This window comes from Aptenodytes patagonicus, chromosome 18, assembly GCF_965638725.1.
Source record: "Aptenodytes patagonicus chromosome 18, bAptPat1.pri.cur, whole genome shotgun sequence".
Lineage (NCBI taxonomy): Eukaryota > Metazoa > Chordata > Aves > Sphenisciformes > Spheniscidae > Aptenodytes > Aptenodytes patagonicus.
In genome coordinates this window covers 7,127,823-7,141,612 of record NC_134966.1, presented here as the reverse complement: position 1 = coordinate 7,141,612, position 13,790 = coordinate 7,127,823, and the positions used below count along the sequence as shown (strand labels likewise).

The 13,790-nt window shown below is 48.9% G+C and overlaps 1 protein-coding gene and 1 pseudogene across 1 annotated transcript; both read right to left on the bottom strand.

The window, feature by feature from the left end:
- Positions 1–4,019: 4,019 nt before the first annotated feature.
- TOR1B (torsin family 1 member B) lies at positions 4,020–7,822 on the bottom strand. The gene is made up of 5 exons (XM_076355732.1): positions 7,642–7,822; positions 7,171–7,436; positions 5,673–5,848; positions 4,512–4,639; positions 4,020–4,408 (listed from the first exon to the last, which is right to left on the bottom strand). The coding sequence occupies exons 1-5, from the start codon at positions 7,820–7,822 to the stop codon at positions 4,131–4,133; spliced, it is 1,029 nt and encodes a 342-aa protein (XP_076211847.1). The 3' UTR covers positions 4,020–4,130.
- Positions 7,823–9,591: 1,769 nt separating this feature from the next.
- Positions 9,592–12,940, bottom strand: LOC143168671 (torsin-1A-like; annotated as a pseudogene).
- Positions 12,941–13,790: the final 850 nt, after the last annotated feature.

Sequence of the window (13,790 nt, the reverse complement as noted above, 5' to 3'; positions counted from 1 at the left end):
AGTGATTTGACTTACTACTTGTTAAGGAAGAGCATACTATGTTTCTGGCTGAAGTGTTCAGCTGTGCTTGAATACGGGTATCTCCCTTTTTGAGTTCAAAGGGAATAGATATGAGGAGGAGATGTGACTCTGCTACCTGGTGAAAGGGAAACAAATGAAGTTTGGAGTGGAAACTGCACTTCCAGACCATCGGCACTAATTACACTTGCACAGTTTTTGTAGAGGCAGACTTTCTAGATGCGTATGTGCTCAACAGTGTCATAAGGATGAACTTGTCTTCTAGAGACTGGTTAAAACCCCTGCTTCTCGTTGCCTCTTCCCACTGTGGTACTGCTGATTAACACCCTGCAGGCTCTGATTGAAGCCACCCACGTTTTCAGTGGCAGCATCTTGAAGTTTTCTCTACGAGGGGGGGGAAAAAAAGGGCCAGTAAGACTTCAGCTGTCCAGTTCTGCTCTGAAGTTGTGTAATATACAAATTATCAGTCCTAGTATTTGTCAGCAAATGAGTGCTTTGAACTCAGGTATTTACCTGTTTCTTTGACCTCCTGATGATAACAAATGACTGGCTAATGGAAAAAAGCAGACGTGAAAACGATGAACTCTTACTACTGTCTGATACCTTCTCATCAAAAGAAACAGTTCAACCAAGCAGTACTGTGGCTCTTCCAGCATTAAATACGCTCTTAGTTCTGCTTTGTGTGCCATTGCAGCATCAATACTGGCATTTGACATATGTTGGTAGCAAGTATTTCATTATATTGTGGTCCTAGATGGCTTAGGGTAGACGGAAGCTTCCTTGGGAGGATGTAGAAATGATGTTCAAAGGGTGGAGACTGCCTCTGTTCAGTCTCTCTTCTGTTCTTGAAAACAGCAGACCTGGCTAGGAGCATCTCCGTCTGAGTAAAAGAAATATGCGTGCCTGAAATCACTCCCAGATTTGATCCTTCTGATCCTGTCATTATTCCTCCCCTTTAGACTGTATGGTTTCAAAGCTGAGGTCCTCGCTCTCTCTCTTGCTGTGACTGGGTAACTTTGGCCATTATTCTTTTTAATAGGCCACTTGAAACTGCATCAGACAACTTAAAGGAAAATGTCAAACGGGGAAAGGTCTGATCCCTACAGAAACAGTGCAGTGGCCAGGTGAGAGTAGCTGAGCAGTTGCTGAGACTGAATTTTGTTCTTGCCAAACTCTAGTACAAGCAACGGGTGCTTTAATTCAACCTTCTTCTGCAGGGAACATTCCAAAATCTCATGCTGTACTCATAAAATTAGAGGCTATGCTTAAAATAGTGATGTATTAAGTGCTGCTTTTGATAGAAAGAGGCAGCCTGGCCCTAGAGCTTCATCTGCCTGATGCCCTGGGCCAAACAGCCAAGCTGTCGTGTGTGCAGAGCGGCGCAGGCACGGTGCAAAGTCCTGATGAACAAGACAGCTTACGCTTCCCATGTATGCTCTGTAATGAGTTTCCTTGTGCATCGTTACAGCACAACACATGGTTCACAACAGCATGAACAACTGACTGTTCAGTCAGGTGTGAGCTGTTGCCAACAGCTGTACCTCACTTGAATTAGACTGGTTTTTTTTTTACACACTGGCTTTTTTTCTGTACTAGAGAAGCTGCAGAGGTTCTGGCCCACAGAGATACGGTAAAAGCCCGTAGTCCTATCGTGGCTTTGCCAGCTAGAGGAGAGGTGAAGAGCCACCTTGAATGACAGCTTTCCAGATACAGCACAGAGAGGAGGAATAAAACAAGCCACCTGAGGCTTATTTGTCCTGCAGTGCCTGGCAGTATGGTAGGAGATACCTGTTAATAACTATGAAGCAGAGCAGGCAGAGGCTTTAAGGCTTTTTTCATAGGTGTTTGTTTCTGCTGAGCTGTATTTAACTGCTGAATGCCTTACTGTGCTGTTGGATGACTCAACATGTTTTAATATCAACAGGCTACTTAATCTGCTTATCTATTGTTATAAACATTTTTTTAAGAATAAAGGAAGCTTAACAGAAAGCTGCAGTGCAGCTGGTTGAAAACTGCATAAACTAGTACTTTCCTATAGCTGAAAATCATTAAACCAAGTCAACTGCAGTACAGTAGTAGTAGTTAGTCTTTTGAAATTGCACGAGTATTTTGAGTAACTGAAACTGGATACAGCATTTACACCTCTGAATGTCAGTTAATAGGCAAAACATACATGAAAAGCAACAGTCCAATGTCCCAAGGTTAATGGCTAGCTAGCATTTGGCTCTGGAGATTGCATCAGCGTGAACAGTTTGCCAACATTTGACAAATTCCACATGAGGTTGTAAAAGGCAATTGACATTTTTAATTTTAGAACTTAACATAAATGCTAAGCTCTCTGTTGTAATTTGAATTAACATAATAGTGTTGAGACCTATAAGTTTTGCATCACATCTTAAAGCAAGTTTAAGTACAAATGAGGGAGTAGATGCTGCAGCACAAAAATAGCCTAATCCCTCGTACCAGTTTAAAAAACACACTATAGTCAACAAAGCGATAGGCACTTCTGTCTTGCACTACAGTATTTGAGCCACAAGTGATGGATGATGAAGGAGTTAAAGCTTGCAACAGAGTTTTAAACCCCAGCCTTACCAAGTGGGTGAAGGTTAAATCATCTTTCCCAGCTTCCTAACTCATCACTCACCCTTCCACACAGACATTCTGTAACGTTAAAAGCTACTATAAAAGCTACTATACTTATCTAGTGAGGTACACGGTTGTTGATTGCTCCCATTTCCCATATTCCCTTCCCTGTGGCTCTCTAGGAAAAGCTTTGTATTGCTGTTGCTTACACTTCAGTATAAAAATACACTCTTAAAAATAAATTCTGCCACGAAATTATCTTTCAAGCAAGGTGAGAGTAGCATTACCCACTCCTAGGCTATTGGGTGCAGCTGGGAGGGACTACTAAAGATCCTGCAGACTTCAGGCCCAGGAGCCCACATGCAGATTAACCTGACAAGCTGTAAGAGTCAAATCCTCATGAGAGATTTTTTCTGATTAAGAACAGGAGACTGGCCTAGTATGTTGTAACAGTCAGATCCCTCAGATGGGTCACTCTGCTTAGGAAGACCTGGAATTACTACACAAATTCACTTAGCCCCCTTAGTTAGAAGAATATAAAATTTCTTTTACAATTTGTTTTTCCCCAAAGAAGCAGAGGGGCAAGCAGTTACTCCCCACACCTCCCCCCCTTCTCTACTACTTAGTAACAGATTTCCCTGAGCTCATCATGACTTCCCATATTACTGTAGCAGGAGATGTGATATGATGCCACAGTTTACGTATAAACTATAATCACCCCCTTCTGTCCCTGAATAGCTGGCGCTCGTCTGTAGAAGCCGCAACAGCATCAATCTGCTGTGAAGGACAGGAAGCCTTCCACCATACCATCTTCTTACTGCAACGCATCAGGGTATTCACCCTCGTAGACTCTATCATAGTCCTGAACATACCACACGTCCCTTCGTTTCACTAGCCCATTTTCATGGTTTAACCTCAGCTGGCAACCTCCCAGCTTCTTGTGCACCTCCAGCCTGCTCAGTCGGGAGAGCATGGGAAGCTGGAAAGTCCTTGGCTAGTGTAAGCACTGCTCAACAACAACAACTAAAACATCGGTGTGTTATCAACATTATTCTCGTCCTAAATCCAAAACACAGCACTGTACCAGCTACTAGGAGGAAAATTAACTCTATCCCAGCTGAAACCAGGACACCCACGAACAAGACCATGTACAAGGAAGGGACTATGACTGCCTGGAAGAATTCCTCTGTTCTCCTTTGCTCTAGTCTAGTTTTTGTGGGAAGAGGAATTAAAATACTTAATAATCCCAGCACCTGGAAGAATAAAGCAGGAGAGGCTGTATCCAGTGTTATATATGTGACACACTCAGAAGTTCTCTATAGGTTAAAAGAAAAATAAAGGGGACAACATTTGGATATCAGCCATTTCAGAGATGAACAGTGAGATGTTAAGTTAAAAAAAAAAAGTTAAAAAGCCCACACAGCTCACTCCGGTATTTTCACCACACTCCCTGCAACAGTAAAAAAGCTTAAGTGCAAATACACAGATTTCCAAAAGGTCTTAAAGTGCTTTGAAGACCTGAATGGCAATTAACCCTTGGCTTTTGTATCCTTCATCGCAGTGTCTTCGTGAATATCCAGCTTGGCCTGTACAGTCTTGCAGCCTTTATCAGAGTAGATTTTCTGCTCTTTTGGGAAGAACGTCATCTCATCAACCACTGCTCGAACAATCTCCTCATCGACAGCATAGCCACGGGCTATCATTTCAGCCCTGATGCACATCTTCACATGCTTCTGTTCCAGGGGCAGGAAGGGGACAAAGTAGTCAATGAGGTTCTTCTCGATGAGGCTGCTGTGCCACAGTCCACCTGGAGGAGTTGGGGGGAAAGGGAAAAGCAAGGCAGGGTCAAGAGATGAACCCTGTGTTAGGAAGTAAAAGGAATTTCCCATTTTCTCAGGAAAGTGACTTACTATTCTTGTTATTGAAGGCTCCTACAGATAGCGTGGACTCCAGGTCTTTCAGCTGAATCTCTTCCCTGTGTTTTCCACTTGTCCAGAAGTCAAGAGCTGCTCTATTAATTAAGTCACCACCTGCATTGCTGTTCATAAAAGAAAAACGTACAGTGGTGAGTACAGACACAACGGAACCAGAATTTCTTTTTTAGCTGGTTACATGTATTGCTGATCTTCTTGATGTCAGAAAAATCACTGAAACAGAAACCTGTAAGCCAAAATTTAGGGAAAGTCTCCAGTTCTTTAAATAGCCATCACTGTGTGGTGGGTTGACCTCGGCCAGCAGCCAAGCACCGACACAGCCGCTTGCTTACTCCATCCCGCCTCAGCAGGATGGAATGGGAAAACAGGAAGAACAAAAAGTGAGACAACTTGTGGGTCAAGATAAAGACAGTTTAATAGGTAGTGAAAAGAGGAGGAAAAAACCCCAAGGAAGGCTAAGGAAATCACTCACCACCCCCACAGTCAGACCAACGCCCAGGCAGTCTCCAAAGAACCATCACCTTGGAAGCTGAACCCCCGCACTTCTTTCTCTACCCCAGTTTTTACTGCTGAGCATGACACTACATGGTATTGAATATTCCCCTGGCCAGTTGGGGTCGGCTGTCCCAGCTGTGTCCCCTCCCACCCTCTTGCCCACCCCAGCCTACTCGCTGAGGGCAGCATGGGAAAAAGAGAAAGCCTTGAGGCTTTGCAAGCACCTTCCAGAAACAGCCCAAACATTCGTGTTATCAACACTGTTTTAGCCACAAATCCAAAACACAGCACCAAACCAGCTGCTGTGAAGACAGTCAAGTCCATCCCAGCCAGACCCAGTACACGGTGCTCCCATCCCAGAGAACTTCCCCAAAATGTGAACTCTCATACGATCTGTGCTCTGGGCCAGGCTCGCGAGCTCAGCACGCTGCAGTGGTCTGCTGCACGGCACCAGACCCACTCCACTACAGCCACAGGCCACGCAAGAGCTCATAGTGCTCGCCTCTGTCTTTACAGAGAGGGTCTTCACTCCAGAGCGGTTCTTTTGCTGTTCTTTGAATGAGGTCCCATAGGAACATCATTATCATCATAAACACAGATTTACCTCAGTATCGCAAAATGACTGAAATAGGTGCTGCAGACCTGAGGAAGATGAAGATGGCTTTCGTGTAGGACACCCCATCAACCTGCTCGTAATAGTCTAAGAACGGCTTGATGGCATCAATGAGACCTGGGTGCATTTTGTCCATCTCATCAAAAATGAAGACAGAGTGGGGACAGGCACTGACGTTGCCCCGAATCCAGTTCTGCAGTTGTTCCTGGAACAAGAGGTTGGAAAACACTGAAAAACTAGGTCTCTTGGGGGTGTACTCAAAAAATATTTGTACGTGACAGCCTCTAGGGACACCCTTTCAAATGTCAGCATCACACACTCACTGGTTATACTCTTTCCTGAAGAGAGGACCATAAACACTGTGACTGATCCCTTTAACATGTGGCACCAAATTTAAATGTGAATTCTTCTCCTACTCACAGATGAGAGACTTTCTCATTCTTTCTGCTTAGTGTATGGATAAGGCACGACAACCAGGCTGAGATGGGAAGTCTTGGAGAAGAGAAAGCTTCGTTTGTTTTTAAAAAAAAATTAAAAAAATCAGTGTTTCCTCTTTCATACAGAAACCAGATCTATCAGAACATCAGTTTTGGGTACCTTCAAACATTAAAACATGAAGATCAGAATTCTGCAACGTCAAGGAATGAAGTCACTTGAAAAATCTCTCATGCAGGCTACGCTTTCTCATTGCATAGGGCATGGTGGGTTGGCCTGGCCAGCAGCCGAGCACCCCAGCAGGATGGGGGAAGAGAGGACAAAGAATAAAAGTGAGAAAATTAATGGGTCAAGATAAAGACAGTTTGATAGGCGATGGAAAGAGGAAAAAACCAAGTAAAGGGAATCACTCGCCCCCCTGACACATGCAGACCAATGCCCAGCCAGTGTTAGAGCAACAATGACCTTGGAAGCCAACACCCCCCACTTTTTCCTTCTTCTACCCCAGTTTCTATTGCAGAGCATGACAGCATATGGTATGGAATATCCCTGTGGCCGACTGGGGTCAGCTGTCCCAGCTGCGTCCCCTTCCAATCTCTTGCCCACCCCGGCCTGTTCGCTGTGAGTGAGGGAAAAAAAGCAAGTTCTGAGGCTGTGCGAGCACTGTTCAGTAACAGCCAAAACACCGGTGCGTTATCAACGCTGTTTTAGCCACAAATGCAAAACACGGCACCGAAGGCACTGCTATGGAGAAAGTTAACTCCCTCCCAGCCAACCAGTAAGCACAGTTTTAATGACGGGATTCTTTCCTAACAGCAAGCACTGCAGGAATCAGTAGATGGCATCAGTGAGAGGACAGAACTAGGAAATTACTTTCACCTTCGATTTCTTGGCGTTTTGGTGCCTTTCTTTTTCACTTTGTGAATGTGTTTCCCCCCCCACCTCTCCCGAGCACCAGCTTTGGAGACAGCCAGCTGTACACCTCCAGCTGGCAGGTATCTGGGGGCACGTGCAGCACAAACAGCCAAACCCCCCCTGTACTGGGGGGTTTAGGAAGTCGGGGTAACTGGATTACCTCGTGTCCCTCCTCACCTTGTAGAGCTTGAGTTTGTCGTCGTGGGGGAAGTGCAGGGTGGCCAAGAAGAGATGGACAAACTTGCTGCGCAGGCCGGCGGGGTGGACGTGCTCCGCCAGGATCTGGCTGAGGAAGTTCTTGCCGGTGCCGGCCCAGCCGTGGAGCGAGAGCGTCAGCGGTTTCTTGGGGTTGGGGTTGTTGCTGAAGCCAATCACCGCCTTCAGCATCACGTCCTTGGCCAGGTGCTGCCCGAAGAGCTTGGTGTCCAGCTGCACCTTCAGCGCTGCGGGGAGAGGGAGACCTCAGCATCGCGTGGCCACCAACGGGTGCCGGTCACCGGCCACGCACCGGGCGAGCTCAGCGTGGCCACCGCCAGGCAGGGGGCTCAGCACGGCACGGCCACTACCAGGCACACCGGGGGCCGCCCCGGGCAGCGACCGGTTACCTGCCGAGCCCCGGGGCAGGGTTGGGGTTCCCGCTGTGCGTACCGGTGGCGTTGAGGCGTTGCCCGGCGCTGGAGCAGCACTCCACGTAGCTGCAGTAGAAGCTGGGGTAGGACAGGTAGCCGGTGAGGGCCCCAGCCACGCCGATGGCCAGGCCCACGCTGAGCGGCTCCAGCGCCGCCAGCCCCGGCAGCAGCAGCCAGAGCAGCCCGGCCGCCCGCGACATGACGGCCCCGCTTCCGCCGGCCGCGGGCGGCGATAGGCCCGCCCCGCCTCGCCCCGCCCCGCCCCGCCCCGCCCCTAACCGCTATCTTTGTGAAGGGCGCGGACGGCATTGGCTGCCCTGCTGATGACGTCGGCGGGCCGTGACGTACCGCTGGGGGGGGGGGATGACGCTAGGGGCGCTGCGTGGCCGCGAGGCGGAGGGGGGCGGGGGGGGGGCTCAGGCCGCGGGGCGAGCCGGGCGCCGTCGCTCCCCTCAGGGTGAGCCGGGCCCCGTCCCTGCCGTCACCCCTCAGAGCGACCCAGGCCCCATCTTGGGCCACCGTCGCTCCCCTCCGCCCCACCGGCTTTTCCTGCAGCACACGACCGCGGATGCCGCTTCCCAACCCGGGTGTCGTGGTTTGACCTCGGTCGGCAACTGAGCACCACGCAGCCGCTCGCTCACTGCTCCACACACCCCCCCCCCCCCCCCCCCGGTGGGCTGGGGGAGAGAATTGGAAGAGTAGAAGTGAGAAAAACTCGTGGGTTGAGATAAAAACAGTTTAATAATTGAAATAAAATGATAATACACAAAGCAAGTGATGCACAATGCAATTGCTCACCACCCGCCGACCGATGCCCAGCCGGTCCCCGAGCAGCGGTGCCCCCCCCGGCCAACTCCCCCCAGTTTATGTACTGAGCATGACGTCCCATGGTATGGAATGTCCCTTTGGCCAGTTTGGCTGTGCCCCCTCCCAGCTCCTTGTGCACCTCCAGCCTGCTCAGTCAGTAGAGCATGGGGAACTAAATAAAGTCCTTGCCTAGTGTAAGCACTGCTCAGCAACAACTAAAACATGGGTGCGTTATCAACTTTGTTCTCGTCCTAAATCCAAAACACAGCACTGTACCAGCTACTAAGAAGGAAATTAACTCTATCCCTGCCGAAACCAGGACACCGTGCCACAAGCATGACCCTCCGCTCCCTCTTTCCCCACCGGCGGCTGGGGTTGACATGCCGGCACCGCGGTGGGGAGCACACCGCCAAGCGTGGGTGGTTGCATTGGACCGAGCAAACCGCGGAGGAGCTGCCCACAGCCTGCAGGAGAAATGGTGTGGGGACACGGTGTGGCGATAAGGAGGGCTTTTCTGCGCCCTTGTCATTTACCAATCAGTGGCACTGGCGCACAGCGTTCCCCAACGCAAACAGTTTGTCCAGGATGGGGTAACCGCGTCGGCGTGAGGCGGCAGTGCCGCTTGGATGGGCTGCTGAACCAGGACGCTGCCGGACAATCTGGAAAACTCACTCTCCTCCTTCGTGCTTGGGTTTCCACGCCTGTAAAGCAGGAACAGTGGTGCTGATCTCCTGCGTGATTTCTGTGAGATACGCGGGTGACAGCCAGTATGAAACAGGCTGATACTACTACTGAGAATATTATTTATTAATAGATTTTATTAGTTAGGGCAATGCTAGGACTTAAGGTGCAAACACTCTTGCCACAAAAGTGGGAAATTTTCCTCTTCAAAATACTTTAGTTTGGGAGTGTTTCTGTGGCAAGGAGAGCAAACCTCATCACCCATGTATGGCCCTCTTCTGCTTACTCTATACCACGATTGTTGCCGTGTCCTGTGCGTTTATTCAAGAGCTCTACAGAAGGTGCCTCTGGTGTGGGACAGCCTGAATCCCTTCGAGGAGGAGTGTGTGGATTGAGCTGCAGGGAGAGGAAAGGGAGTTACTGGTTCTTCCATCTGCTGTGGTCTTGTAACCAGAAGATGCGGCACTCGGCCTCGTAGTGCCTAGATGCTCAGAGTCACTCTGGAAGCTACAGTCTTGCAGCCTTTGCTGGAGTAGAGTCTTTCTTCGCTGGGGTAGTCAGTCGTTGCCAAGGCAATCTCTGCAACGAGGTCTTCATCCTCGGGATGCCCTTGCACGCACAGCTCCTCCCGGACACACTCTCTCACATGTTTACATTTGAGAGGAAGGAAAGGGATGAAATAGTCAATCAGGTTCTTCTGGGTCAGTTGACTGTGAAAGAAACCGCCTGGAAGAGAGAATAGGGAGCTTTGCCATCGGAGTGCTGCAGAGGCCAGTGTGTTGCTGCACGCTTCATGGATCATTTTGCAGAAGACCTCAGCAGTCCTGGGACTGAGCCCTAAGCCCAGAGGTACTCACTGTTTCTGTTCCTGAAAGTTTCCTCTGAGAGCAGAGACTGAAGCTTCTTCGCAGGAACGTCTTCTCTTCAGCCTTCTCTAGTAATCAAGAGCAATCTCTGTTATCTTATCTCCGCCTGCATTGCTGTTAGGAAAAGAGATTCACTGGCTCGTTAGAGCTGTATCTTTGCCATCTTTATTGCTCAGATCTAGGCAGTGGTTTAAGTCACTCTGTGTGAATCTGCAGTGGAGTGGAGGTGCCGTGTCCCTACGTGTGGGTGCTGCCCAGAGATGGGAAGTGACGAGGACCACACTACCTCCCAAATGACAGCAGCGTCTGACGGTATTGAGCGCTCCTCTGGCACAGTGGCTTGAACAACGGCGTTGGTCATTGCAGCAGAGCAGGGGGATTGGTGACACAGCCAGGTGTTAGCGAGAGGCTCTCTAACAAGCTGCTACTCACTGTGGTAATTGCTGCCTCAAGCTGAAATAGGTAGCTGGCCACGCGTTTGAATGCAAAGGCGTGCTGAGAGGTACGCCAGCCCAAAGCTTGGGGTTTGGGCTTGCTTCAGTCATGTCACATGAAAAGAGCTGGGATGAACCTCAGCAAAGGGATTTCCCAGGAATAATACCTGGAGGAATTGTGCTCCCTTGATCTGTGTATGCAAGTGGCCTTCAATAGGTGAGTTCTCCCCTCTCTGCATCTAAAGAGCCCTGTAGGGGAGTCCCACCCATCTTACAGAGAACTTTCTGCCTAACAGTAGTGTTACAGAGCTGGAGAAAACATATTTACTGACCACTGTGGAAGTGGCACGTCCAGTACTTTTGAAAGCCACCATAGATACCTGTGCATTTCCCATTGAGGAATGGGAGCCTTTTTAGCCCTGGAACAGCTGACGTCTCTTTGTAGTGCTGAATAGCTCGGATCTTCCGGCTGACACGACGGCTGGGCCTGTTCATTGACAACATGCTGTGAAGACAGGCAGCGAGGGACCCTGAGCTGCTCGGCCACGCTGCAGTCAGCTACAAACCTGTCAGCAATTGTTACTCCCTTTGTCTCTGCAGATTCTGTGGGACTGTAATTCCCTTTTCGCCTTTGGCTTTCCTTTCTTCAGAAAGAGGAAGATCGCCTTGCCATAATAAATGCCATCAATCTCTTCGTGGTAGCCAAGGAATGGCATGATAGAGTCTGTCAGGCCATGTGGCATCTGATCCATTTCAGAGAAGATAAAAAGGGACCTTGGACAGGCACTGACGTTGCCCCGAATCCAATTCTGCAGCTGCTCCTGTGAGAAGAGGCAAAATTACCTGGGATTTGCACTCACAATTGCAGACAAATTGAAGAAAGTGAGATAAAGCTGGAAGTACCTTACCGAGTTGGACATGTGAAAGGTGTGGGAAATGCAGTACTGTGCTGAAGTGGTGCACAAACCTCCTTCTTGGTATATTAAGCTGATAGAGGTTCTCTGCAACGATACTGCTGACAAACGATTTGCCTGTTCCAGTCCGGCCGTGGAAAGACATCACCAGGGGCTTCCTGGGCCATCTGGAGTACGTATTTGCACTCGGAACTCTCAGAACTATCTGGATAGCAAGATGCTGGCCAAAGACTTTTCACTCCAAATCCATTTTTATAACTGAAGGAGTGAGGGGACAGAAAGGTCAGAAAATGCCATATTATTCCTCCCTTTTGTTTTGGTTGCAGCTGAATGACCATCAGGGAGAACAAACGTTCTCTGCTCTCCAGCCGTGACAAGATTGTGAATCAGCAGAGAATCCAACTGAGGAGCAGACTCATGAATCAGACTCTCGATGGCATTTATGGGAACCAAGCAGTTTGTATGAGATAGGCAGGAGTCCCAGCAGTATTGTGGCTACTGCCTTCTATAAAGTCCTGGGATGGGATCTAATGTATTTGCAGAGACTTGTTCACCGCATGTGCTAAATTCTTGTTAACTGTTTTTGTGGCATCTAGCATACCTCGCATTTATAGAAAAATGTCCTTCTGTTGCTGTATCAAGTTCTCTTTAAAAAGTACCACAACTGGTGTTTCAGTGGCTAAAGTACTAGAAAGCAGCTTGTTTGTAAGCAGCCGAATCCAGAGCTGTTAGGAAGCGACATATTGAAGTACCTGGAGGCACACAGGTCTCCAACAGCTGAGGATTTGTTTTGAAATCTGCGTCCCAGCTCTGAAATTTGTAATCCCATGATAAATGGAAGGGGGGTTTCCAGGTGGCAGGATTGGGAGGTTTTGGTTAAAAGGTTGCATAAGCTCTTTTTCAGACCATGCACTAGTTCCCTGCAGGGAGGGTGAAACAACCCTTTCTTCCCTTTTCAGCGAGGACTGACAGCCTGCTTGTCTCAGGGAAGTGAAGCAGCATGTTTTGAACCTGGACCTACCACTAACTGCTGCTCATTTGACATGTATTACAGGCAACCACCAACTGGGGTGTGGGATGCCACTGGGGTGTCCTTCTCAAGAAGACGCGGGATTATATCGTTAGCTCTTAGCCTTGAATTCACCTCCAGAATTTTGCCTGCTTCTGCCAGTATAAACCAAGACACCAGCATGGAAAATGCTCCAGTACTTTCGTGACAAGCAGGGTACATGACCACTTGTGGGATAAGCAGTTTTAGGTTAGTACAGCCTTTGCCTTCTAGAGCCACTGTGGGCGGTAACTCTTATCTTTCCACAACCACCGCAAAGGAGGCTGGCATTAAAAAGGAAGCCCTCACCACCCTGGGAAGGACCATCAGCTGGTCCCACTGACAACTTGGCTCAAGGTGCCCTTGCCACTGCCCTACCTGGTAAGTTCAGCGTGTCCTTCATATTGCAGCACTCCAGGAGACTGCACTTGAGCCAGGAGTGAGGGGAGAGGAGCTGCCAAGCGACAGCAGCACCACCGCCCATGAAGATTGAAGTGCTAAGAGGGTCCAAACCTGGCGTCAAAGTGGGCGCAAGAATAAAGAATACAGCAGCATTCAGAAGCTTCATGGTGGGAACTGAAAGCCAGCCTGGCTCAGCAGGAAACGAAAGCAAAAGACAAATTACAGGGTAATTGCAGGAGCGTGGGGCCTGAGGCTGTTCAAGAGGATGGACGCCAAATTTCCTGTAAGCTGGAGGTGTTAATGAGTTAACAGACTTACCACACTGTTCCTCGAGAACTGAAAGTGTTGTGAGCAGGGTATCGCGTATGAATAGAGTGAGAGTTTGATCAGAACAATCCCAGCTCTGAGGGGAGCAGGACTGGAACCTCACTGCATCTTAACCAAGGCGCTAATTAGTCTGGTGATTAACCAGGAACATAGCGATGCTTGTTTTGGGCTTAGTTCAGAGTGGGTTCTGCACCTAGCACCGCAGAGCCCAAAGGTTTCCGTGGCAGTGGCTGGAGCTCTGCAACTCACAGGACTGAACATGTCAGAAAGCTGCTTTATTAAAACCAAGTTCTCAGCGCGGATATTTTGTCCTGACAACTCCATGACCCTCCACCACCGCCAAAGAAGTGTATTTGCAAAGGGGAAGGCCAGACACTGAAACAGCTTTCGTTTTCTCAGCAAACGCTTTTTTAAATGAAAAAAACGTGAAAAGCACTTTTAAGTAATTCTCATTTTATTTTTAAAATCTCATTGGAAAAACACTGAGCAGCATTATTTAGTATTCAAAATACATGCTCAAGGTTTGACGTCTCTCTTGAAACGAGTGCCCTGTGCTGCTGACTGCTGAGCACCCGGGAAGCCCCGTCGTTCCCTGTTTTGAGAGAGTCCTCGCTGTCAGCTGCCGTCGAGTCTTGAGGTGGGCACGGCTTAGACTCTTGGCTCGTTATTCCAAGGTAGTTTGCCCAGAT

Excerpts from the sequence above, each read along its gene's own strand:
- TOR1B (XM_076355732.1), bottom strand. The coding sequence starts at position 7,822 with ATGTCGCGGGCGGCCGGGCTGCTCTGGCTGCTGCTGCCGGGGCTGGCG. Across the intron at positions 7,437-7,641 it reads GCAACGCCTCAACGCCACCG|CGCTGAAGGTGCAGCTGGAC; the intron begins GTACGCACAGCG and ends CTCTCCCCGCAG. Across the intron at positions 4,640-5,672 it reads GCCATCTTCATCTTCCTCAG|CAATGCAGGTGGTGACTTAA; the intron begins GTCTGCAGCACC and ends TTTTATGAACAG.